This window comes from Ictalurus furcatus, chromosome 8 (genome assembly GCF_023375685.1).
Source record: "Ictalurus furcatus strain D&B chromosome 8, Billie_1.0, whole genome shotgun sequence".
NCBI classification, from domain to species: Eukaryota; Metazoa; Chordata; class Actinopteri; order Siluriformes; family Ictaluridae; genus Ictalurus; species Ictalurus furcatus.
This window is the reverse complement of record NC_071262.1, coordinates 31094202-31105301: the sequence shown is the minus strand read 5'-3', so window position 1 is coordinate 31105301 and position 11100 is coordinate 31094202. Positions and strand designations below refer to the sequence as shown.

Below are 11100 nucleotides of genomic sequence, written 5' to 3'. Positions count from 1 at the left end.
ATGTAAACATTAACATAAACGTGAACATTAAAGTGAACATAAATGTAAACATTAACGTAAACGTGAACATTAAAGTAAACATAAATGTAAACATTAACGTAAACATGAACATTAAAGTGAACATTAATGTAAACATTAACATAAACGTGAACATTAAAGTAAACATAAATGTAAACATTAACGTAAACGTGAACATGCACATCATTAAAGCGAACATTAATGTAAACATTAACGTAAACGTGAACATGCACATCATTAAAGCGAACGTAAATGTAAACATTAACGTAAACGTGAACATTAGTGAACATGAACGTAAACACAAACATGTGCATGAACATTAAATATAAATATGAACACGAACGCTGACATGAACATGAACATGAACCTGCACCTGAGCGTGCGGTGCTGCGTGCTGCATTCACTCCTTCATCCTCAGTATCTGACTGTTCAGGGTCGCGTGGTTTAAATCCGGCTGCGGGTGTTTACATTTTATAAAACAGAACCGAGTAAATTTGTTAGAAGTATTGTGAGCAGGTACAAGCAAAAACAATAAAACTGTGAGGGGATGAAAAGATCAGTCCTGCACACATCTCTCTCCGAGACCGATTCTGAACTGGAGTGATGTGTCTGAGGTGGAGGAACTGTCACACAAACACACACAAATCATCCGGGTTAGGCCACGCCCACTTCAGGTGTAAATCTGAGTACAGATACAGGTTGCATTACAGCCCTCATTAAAATCTAATAGAAATTAAGGATCACTGCTGAAGTCTATCAGTAGCAGAGCAGAAACAGTCTGATGCAATCAGCAGCTAATCAGACGTGTTTCTGGAAATCAGACTGAAAGACGTCGATTCTGCGAGTTTTTCTAATTAAAAACCAACAAAAAGAGAAATGAACAGCTGTTGGGGAACAACTTTCTCCACGTTCTCTCTTATTTCTTTCCTCTGGATATGAAAGTGATTTTTTTCCCTGCAGCGTGAGGTTTTTACGCTCGGATCAAAGTGGGCGAGTTTGGGAGAGAGTCACTCAGCGGGATTAGTGAGTGTTAAATGAGAGGAGCTTTGATTAATGTTAACTCCATTATGCGTTTCCATCCAAACTTCAAAGCAAGGCAGCTCTGTGCTCTGATTAAATAATGCGCGTGTGTGTGTGTGTGTGTGCGTGTGTGTGCGTGTGCGTGTGTATGTGTGTGTGTGTGTGTGCGTGTCAGTCGTAATCATCTTTAAATCCTGAAAATTTTAGGAAACATTTTACAGCATTCTGTAAAAGTAGGGAATTATATATATATATATATATATATATTAGCATTTAAGCAGTAATATAAGACCTTCTGCTAATTCACATCATGTGGTGTGTAAATAAATAACATAACTATTCAGTTATTTTTACTTCTTTATGTAAATGTACGGCAGCTCGTCCGTCCGCAATAAACAGTTCATTTGTAAAAAAAAAAAAAATAATAATAATAATAATAATTAAAAAAGAGTTGCAGAGTTTTATTGTAGTTCTGTTTATTTTATTTTTAATTAGACTCGATATATTTTTTATTAGCTATACAATAAACTTTGTTGCACAGTATTGTTATTAATTAATTAATCTATCGAATGTGATCCGTGTGACATAAAACAGGGAATTACATTAAAAATACAGAAATAAATAAATTAATTAATGAGGGAAAAAAGCAGCAGAATTTGGTCTTCTGAAACTCCAACATATTACTTTTTACAATACAATACACACTGAGACATTTATGGGGAGAAAAAAGAAAAAAGAGATAAAGATTAAATTAAAATCAAAAAGGTGATATTTATATGTGGAATTGTTCTATTGGTGCGGAGCTATGGATATGTAAACATTTCCTTTTTTCTGATATATTTTAAGGGAACTTGGTGAAGTGAATATTTAATAAATACTCAGGTAAAGGTAGTAATGTTTTTTTTTGTAATATATTAATACAAGTCCTCACAATTTTGCATTGTGCTCCACAGCTTCTGGCCTTCTTGAGGCTTTAGATTTTAGGTTTGTAAGACGCTAATGTTCTACAACGCACAGCGTTATTTTAACACTTTTGAAGTTTATACTGTCAGGTCTGAATGTCTGAGTGCACCAACAACAACAACAACAACAACAACAACAACAACGGGGTTTATTAAATGAGTCATTAAATGGTTTTTAAACCTCACCCATGTTGTTATTCATTATAATATATTCCTTAAGTCTAACATGAGCAGTATTTTGCTGGTGTGTTGAATGTTACGGTTGCTTCCTGACACACTGCTACGCTAACCAGCGTGGTTTGGTGAATGTGAATTACGATCAGTTAAATCAATTAAAAACTTGACTTTTTCAAAGCAAAAAAAAAAAAAACCCTGTCATTCGGTGTGTAGCTGCGTACTGATGTGAATCATCTCAGCTGTAACTCACACTACTCGTTATGAAACCACCTGCTGCACTACACGCATCAGCCGAGGCAAGACGGCCCAGGGTGAAACGGTTCATGCTGGGTGTTAATTAGCGTGAAAGCACGACGGACGATTTTATTTGGAGGGGGGGAGACAACCATCACCAGCGATTAAACGCATCAAGATAAAATAAAGCACTATATTTGGCTAGCTGTTAATAAAGACTAACCAATGACTTGTCGGGGCTGCAAACAAGATGTAGTAGGTGTTCAGTAGAGGATAAAGAGTACAGCTACGTGACGTCATGTTTTATCACTTTACTAGCTATTAAGCCTCTTCTCCATATTACATTCTACTGGCTACCACTTTGCATTATTTTATTTCATTTACTGTCAGTGATTTCTGAACAAAAACACTGGGATGTGCAGCACATCGCAGCTTTTACTCGCTCGGTGCACTAGCTAATGAATTGAACCCTAATCCTCCCCTGATGAAATTTACACTACATTACTAGACAGGACTAATATGAATGAAATCAGCTCATGGTGCAAAGACACAACATTTGATGTCCATAATTTCTGTAGCTACATCATCGTTATTCGCCTTGTTGATAACACTGTACGAGCGAAAACTCTTGAGATGACCTCAGAGTCCACTACGTGTGCACTACGTGCTGGAAACAGAAAGGAATTAAGTGTAGAACATTGGACCTGTACAGTATATCTGGCCTTGCACTACATAGCGGAAGGGGCGGAGTCATGAGTAATCAAGACTAGACATTAGCGTTTTGAGACACAGTTCACTACTAGATACGATGATATAGCGTATAGTGCATAGTGTGTGATATGAGACACAGCCGTAGTGTGCCGTGTGGTGGTGGTGCACTCAGAATTTAGAACCGGACCGTATATGTGCATATAAATAATTCCTCGTAGGTATCAACGAGAGTTCTCTGCTACCTTTTTCCGATCTCGTTCTGTCTGAGGAACTGAATGTTGTTCATGCTATCGGATAATTCCGGATATTGTTCCACCGAGAGAATGTAATATCCGTCGTATCCCTGCACTCGTCCCCCGTTGAGTAACTGCCTCTTCTCTGCCTCCGTCCACAGACGAGTCCCCGCCTCTCCGTCCCGTATGCACTGCGCCTCCCGCGCCCACGCGCTCGCCAGCGCCCTCTGTCGAGCTAACTCCAGCACTCGCGCCCTCTCCTCATCCAGAGAGGCTCCATAGCGCACGTGAAGGGTTAGCATACCACACTGCAGCTCCACGTCGGCGAAACGCCGCGTGCGTCCGCCCATCGCGGCCGTCGACTGAGAAACACTCACGTTGACGCCGTTCTCGAGCTGCTTACGCCCCGTCACGAGCCGAAGTGCAGCCAGGTCCGCTTCCGGAGCTCCCGTTTTTACAAAGTAATGCGTGTCACGTCCGTCCAACGTGAAATGCAGATCTTTGAGATACAGAGCTCCGTTGAGGATGTTAGAGACTTTGATGCAGTCTTCATTAGCGATGCTGATAGCGCGGGTTATCACCGTACCTTTGTACAGCGCCATCATGATGCCCCGGCCAATCAGAGACCCGCTAGGAGCAAACCAGAGCCACGGTTTGGTCGGTCTGCGAGACCGTGGCATCCGGTCGAACGCCAGGAACGCTTGGGCCTGACGCAGGACCTGCTGCTGAACGCCAATCGCCTGCAAAAGACACATTTTACATCCAAAATCACCATAAAAGTCTCATTTGGGATAGAAAGTGCTAGTCCCCTACCAGATCCTGCCATTCTACACTAATACAAGTTTTCAAAAGGGATTATACTACTGGGGTAAACCTCAGGGTTTGGGAGTATTTTCTGTAGAGATCGTTCTTTTTTCTCAGCACATACACTCTTCTAAAGAAAGGTTCCGTCTAGCACCCTCACGGGTTCTTTAGTTCAGGGGTTCTCAAACTTTTTCTGAAAACAGTACAATAATATTTTGGCTGTTAATCAGTGCCACAGAGTTTTTATATTCTAATCTTTCCATTACCATTAGCATTAATGTTATTTACAGATCTGTTTATTTGAGTTTTTCAGTTTGGATTAAAGGCCTTTCGTTCAGGTGACGAGTCAAGCTGCGTAACCCGACTCTGAATACCAGGAACTTTGCTCAGGTACACACGAGTACATTGTGATCTGATGATAAGGAACACCGAGTTCAGGATCGTACAGGCCACACCGTTTATACCGCACCACAGAAATCAGGATATTCACACAGCGAAGCAGAGAATCGCTCGGTCTGGCGTCATAAATTCTTTAATCATTACTAAAAAAAAATCAATCAATACAGACTCAGATCTCTGGACGTACCGGAAGATTGTCCCAAACTTTACTCTTATCCAGTTCATAAGACACTCGAGTCATTCCAGACTTGGGAACTGGAAATCCGGGAATGCTGTTGTGGAGATGAAACCCAAATACAACCAGCCAGGTGTTCACATCTACAGGAAACAAATCCACACACATCAGTTTAAAAAGCAGCAGCGTACCTCCTTCTCTCTGAAATCAATCAGATGATCTAAATCGGACTCCTCACCCGTGAGAAACTCTTTTACATCCTGAATTTTGCTGATGGGATCATTGTTACGGAACGCGTAGAGGTTAAACGGTGCTGGATTTTTCCCCATCGTTTCCCATAACGTGATATCTGGGGAGGTCCAGCGGCCGGAAATGATGTCGTAATCCCGCTCCCCAAAGTAAATGAGCTTGGTCAGTGGTTCATAGAGGCCACCATGGAACCCGAGTACGAGCTGGAGATCAGGGTTCGAATCGGAGTAAACTTCTCCATACGCCGTGTAGTGGATCTGCTTCAAGAGCGCTCCGTCGCTCCCAAAAACCGCTAGCGGCGTGCCGGTGTTGTCACAAGCTACGTAAAACTCTTTTCCACTGCTGACCTCCATGGCGAACACGTGCCCTTGCAGGTCGTAGTACAAAGAGGTGATCTCTGCACTCGAGTGGTTGTAGACGTGCGTGATGCGGCTCAGGTAGCTCAAGTCTGCGTAGAAAAACTGCAAATGCTGCCCCAAACTGGATTTAGTTGAAATTCTCCGTCCTAACCCGTCATAGCGATGCTGAATGTGCCAGCCAGCGGATTTACTATAAACACGCTCGAGCCGTCCGTTCGAGTTGTAGTGGTAGACTTCGGCTCCTCTCTGGCGTAGAAACCCGTCCTCGTCCTGCTCGTACTGGAGGTCTCCGTGTCGAGTGATCCGATCTCGAAGGTCGTAGCGTAACGGGAGGATCCGCGTGCCGATCGCCGGGCTGAGAAGGTGGATGTTTCCGTTTAAATCGTAGCTATACCGCCATGTTGGTTTTTTGTTCAGGTAGACGGTCTGCAGCTGGCCGTCCACGTCGTATTCATAGCTGTATTTTGTGGCATTCGCGAAAGGTCCGATTTTCATCTCTCTTGACGTGACTCGACCCATTTCGTCGTACTGAACCGCGATCCAGAAGAGCAGCGTCCGAAAAAGCTCGTACTGGATCTCACGGATTCGTCCGTGGCCGTCGAAATGTTTAGTGTAAGTCATAACAGAGGTGGAAATGATCTGATTGATGTCGTAGTAGAGCACACCGAATTTCCCGAACTGCTCTACTTTTCCAGAAATGTCATCGTACTGGTAGAGGTCGATAGGAAGTGGTGTCTCATTGATCACGCCCTGAATGCTGCTCACACGAAGATTTCCATCGTACGCGTAATCGAATCTTGCGCTCACCATCCCGTCTTCGCTAAAGCGATATATCTGTCTGTCCACTAGGGGGCCTAGTTGTCTGTATCTAATGGTGCAGATAAAGCCTTCACTTTGCAGATTCACAGTCTTTAACACGCCGAGCGTCTCGTCGTACGTGAAACTGACACGCGTGCTATCGTACACAACTTCAGCTAATTTGTCGTTCCATCGATAGCGGTAAATCACCCGCCGCCCCGTTCCGGTCCGAAGCACTCGGAGAAGCCGTCCGTCTTCGCCGTAGTCCACGGCTACAGATGCGTTGCTTTCCGGAGGATGATAAAGATTCCGGTAATAGGTTATGGAGCGAATCGTTTCCATGGTGTAGCGAGCGACGCTGGGCATGATAACGGCCGAAAGTTCGCCATCGGAGTCGTACTCGAAGGTGAACTGCCGCTGACTGGCCAGGATCAGAACCATGGACTAGGAAAAGTGGGAGAACGCACGTTACTAAACATTTAAATATTTAAACAAGACATTTTCAACTTTGGGACCGGTTTAGTCGTCAAGAGAATTCAGAATAAAGGAAATAACCTGACCGTTACCTTCTCCAGGTACGTGTAGCTCCATGTTTTCCCATCAGGAAACACTCGCGTGCGAATGCGTCCCTGTTCATCGTGCTCGAATCGCTCTAATACAGATCCCCACTGGGTGGCGCTGAGCTGGCCGTTGCTCCTCCGCGTCACATTCACCAGCAGTAACTTGCTGCTCGGCATCCACACGGCAGGCTGCCCTGTTACATCATAACCGATTTTCAGCAGGAACTTGCGGTGATCGTCGTAAATTCGCTCGGTCCTCAGCGTGCGGTCGTAATCGACAGACAGGATGTTCCGACCGTTCACCTGTGAGAGCGGAGAGAAATGACTGTTAGACAGTTTTTTTGATGAGAAAGTGAAAAGGGTTCAGTCAGAACTCGAGACGTTTCCTTGAGTTTTTAATCGGTTTCAGACACGAATAAAACTTTCTGAACTCCCGAAATGACCCGAGCTTCATTTTAAATCCTGTGAAATTGGAAAATAAGTGGATTGAGGAAAGTATTTTATTGGGAACAATCTAGAACTAATAGTACTTACAGCACACAACATGAGGCAACTTTAATTATTTACTCTGCAGCGCGTCTGCCTTTAATAAACATCATTTAGAGTCTGTTTAGGATCTCAGAGCGAGCCGTTAATACGTCCTTAATTCCACACACTTAAGTCTTTAAAGGAACACGATCGTATCATTTCTTCCTTATTTAATTGCCGATCTGTGCTTTTTTGGTTTTGGCTGTGAAACTAATCGCAGAGGATTTATAGAATAGAAGTTTTCAGCTTATTTATTTGACATTACAGATTGTCTCGAAGCTGCTTTAGAAAAGCAAGTTAACCAAGTGCGAGAAAAACGAGTGACGAGAACCTCTCTAAGATGGAGATCTTGGAGAACGGGATCCTTGGGTTTAACTGGGAATCAGCAGGACAAGAACGTCCTCCACCCACAGGTACTGTTTTACCCCAGAACATTTAGGACCCAGAGGGTGAGAAACTTTTAAGCTTTTGTAATGTTTAGTAAAATTGGATGTTCTTTGCAGAAAACAAGAACCAACCAACTGAAATTCAGTTCTGAACATCTTCTGCCCAATCGGATTTCAGAAGAAATGAGAAATGAGTTTTGAAACTCACTCGTAGTTTGCGTCCGAACACAGTGACTTTAGAGCGAGTCTGCTCTTTCCTGAAGCGCCACTCCACGAGGTTTTGTCCGGCGTCATCGGGAAGCGTGACGTTCCTTCGAGCCACCGTAGGAGACGACGCGCCACACAGGATGTGAGGTTCGGTTTGGAAATGAGCGTTCAATCCGTTTGCATATAAAACCCACAGAGAGCTGTCGTAACCCACCACGTAGCCCGTCTTCAACTGATCTGCAAAACAAAAACAACCCGGGATTAATATTTACTACGAGTGATTTCCGACAGGAACGTCAAGAAGAAAACGAAAAAAATCCGATCAGATCACTGAGATGACGTTCGGGTCATTTTTAAGCTGAGGGGAACCATGGGAATTAAAGAAACGCCGTTTCTCAGACCACAGAGGGCGTGTCTGGGGCCATACTTGGAAAAATGGGTGTGTCATCGAGTCGGTATATTAAAATGTGTGCAGCTCTGAGTAGGCGTGGCTTGAAGTCCAAAAATGATGAACTAGACAGGATGTCTGAGTAAATTACTAAAGGCGGGGCTTTACAAGTTTTCCAGCAAGACACACCTCTATATTGATAAGCACAGTCAGGGGGCGTGTCTTTGAGCTCATGTATAATTTCATGAAGTTTGTAAACTCTGCCGCATAGTGATTTTACAATTGCACATAGAAGTATGTTCACCATTTTCCAACTTCAAGCCACGCCCTCTGAGAGCTGCTTGGATTTAATACATGCACTCAAAGACACACCCACATTTCCATGTATAGCCTCAATGCCACGCCCTTTGTGATCTAATTTCCCCAATTCGTCTCCGCTCCTAAACGAGCCGAACATCATCTCTGCCATATACAGTAGATCTGACTTGTAAAGATTTTCTTTTCTTTATACGGAGACATTCCTGTCGGAAATCTTCACAAGATTATATACAGAGTTTATACACGAGCTCAAAGACATGCCCGCCGTGCCACGCCTCTATAACGTTAAGCTAAAGTCAGCTCTTTAGAATTTGCATTTTTTTCATCTTGTATGTGGCTATAAATTCTAAGTAGGCATCTCGTCTCAGAGGGACTGAACGTGACATTTAAAACGAACCCTGCTGTAGCGTAAGGACGGTCTGAATCGCTGATCTGTTCGCCGTAATCCCGGCTTCTTCTTCTCGCTCAGAGTTTTCCATTTCCACCGTGGCGACGACGCCGGAGTCACCGTGCAAACTCATCACCACGCCGCTGGGAAATGTCACGTTGGTCAGCTTTCCTTCGCTGTCATAACTACAAGAGAAAGTTATTTACGGTCCCGGGACGTGATGTCAGCACTTCTGCACAATTTCCTGCTACGGTAAATGATTGGGAAGGCTTTATGATGACTTTTGCAAGGAGAAATGAAATATTTTGGACTTTCAGACGAGAAAACTTGCTGCATGATGGTGTCATTTTTGAATCAGCAAAAAAAAGCCTCTGGTGGAAAAACTGAGAGACAAATGTATTTTTTGTCCAGTCGACACCTCTACACGTATCCGGTCTACAGAAACGCAGGATGTGAAGCAAAAACAAATGGGGTGAAATGCTCTGATGAGTTATCTCATTACGTCGAGATAGTATGCAGTTATTTCAACTTAATATCTCATAACATCAAGATAGAGTGTTATGTTATCTTAATATCTTGTTACGTCACTTAAACCCGGTATTATATATGAGTATTTTGATGCGCTCTTACTGAATACTTTGACTTAATAACTGGTTATTTTGAGAAATTGTGTCATTTTGAGTCATCTCCTTATTCACGATAGCATGTCCTCACTTAACATCTCACTATTTCAGCTCAGTAACTCATTATTAAAAGATACTGTCATTATTTTGAGCTGATATCTCATAATTCCCACTTAAGTCATTACCACATGATATTATGTCGATATTTGCACTTACCATATTATTTTGACTTCATAAATATTTATCTGAAGATATTATGGAGTTATCTCCATGTATCTCATTACGTCGTTATTTTGACTTTGTGTTATTTTAAGGTAGTCGGTCGTTATTTTAATGTAATATCTTGTTATTTGGACTTAACTCACTATTTTGAGAAACAGGTTTTTTTGGTTATCTCATTATTTCAAGACAGTACGTCCTTAATTTAATGTAAAATAACTCATTATTTCAACGTAATCAGTTCTGTAGGTTGCTGTAATGAGAATGGGAATTCTAATTTAGATGATATGATCATATCTTAGTGCCCCTCAGCATAAGTAATAGAAATAACTTTCCAAACTTACTCGTAGAAGGTGGTCCATCCATTGGAGGTGATCTTGGTTGCTAGGAGACCACTACTGCCATGGTAAGTGAGCATCACGAGGTCCCGCCCCTGCGTCCCCAGGCTTTTTAGCGCCCCGTTGGAGCCGATGTTCAGCCAAACCACCTGGTTATCGGGTGCCACGATTCGGACCGGCTGCCGAGTCGCGTCTCTCCGGATGCGGAGCGTGTTTCCATGGCAGTCGGTCACGGAGGTCAAATCTCCGTCGTTGCTGTAACTGAAGTTGTATTTAAAATCTCCAGTCACGAGATTAGCCGTGTGCTGGTGCGTTCCGTTCGAGTCAAACATGTACACTTCCTGTTCTGCTGTAGAAGCCACTTCATAAAGTCCTAGTGTGTTCAACTGCGGTTTGTTCGTCCCGATAGCTCGGATTCGGATGTTTCCGAGATCGGCAACGTATAACGTTCCACCCGGAGCGGCTACGAGCGACGAAGGCGCATTGAGACGAGCGTCTTTAGCAAAACCGTCTCCAGTGAGGTAGCAATCGCAGTTCACGTCTGTTTTGCAGTCGCAGTCGGACAGTGACCCAGCCAAGTGAGTGATCTCGCCGTTTGGTGCCACGCTGCGAATGCGACTCATCTTCCGCTCGTCTGTTTCGGCGACGTGCAACGCTCCAGTGAAGGACACGGCGATGGCACTCGGAGACTCCAGATGCGTGTGTGTGGCATGCTGGGTCTCGGTTACTGAGAGTTCAGCGACGGGCAGCGGACAATGAAGAGGTCGACCTGCCGCGACACTAACCTGCCCCTCTTCTGTAATCCGCAAAACCACACTGCCGTCCAGCACGAACAGAGAATTGTCCATCGGACTGACGGCCAAATCCGTCGGCCACTCCAATGAAACCTGGGATGAGGAAGAAACGCAATGCAATTTATTTCCTAGACTCCACCATAACTATCCACCACTGCCTCAGGAAAGAATAAAGTGCACCAGTGTCGAACATTTTCTAATATCCTGGACTT

General features: G+C 43.6%; 1 protein-coding gene across 1 annotated transcript in view; it reads right to left on the bottom strand.

The window, feature by feature from the left end:
- Window positions 1-3163: 3163 nt before the first annotated feature.
- LOC128612059 (teneurin-3-like) overlaps window positions 3164-11100 on the bottom strand; it is a 63650-nt gene continuing 55713 nt past the window's right edge. Inside the window, exons 20-26 of the mRNA XM_053631963.1 lie at window positions 10101-10981; window positions 8924-9099; window positions 7822-8057; window positions 6706-7002; window positions 4972-6583; window positions 4746-4876; window positions 3164-4095 (exon numbers count right to left, since the gene is read on the bottom strand). Of these exons, the coding sequence (XP_053487938.1) occupies window positions 3361-4095; window positions 4746-4876; window positions 4972-6583; window positions 6706-7002; window positions 7822-8057; window positions 8924-9099; window positions 10101-10981 (4068 nt within the window). The 3' untranslated portion in view covers window positions 3164-3360. The remainder of the gene's footprint in view (window positions 4096-4745; window positions 4877-4971; window positions 6584-6705; window positions 7003-7821; window positions 8058-8923; window positions 9100-10100; window positions 10982-11100) is intronic.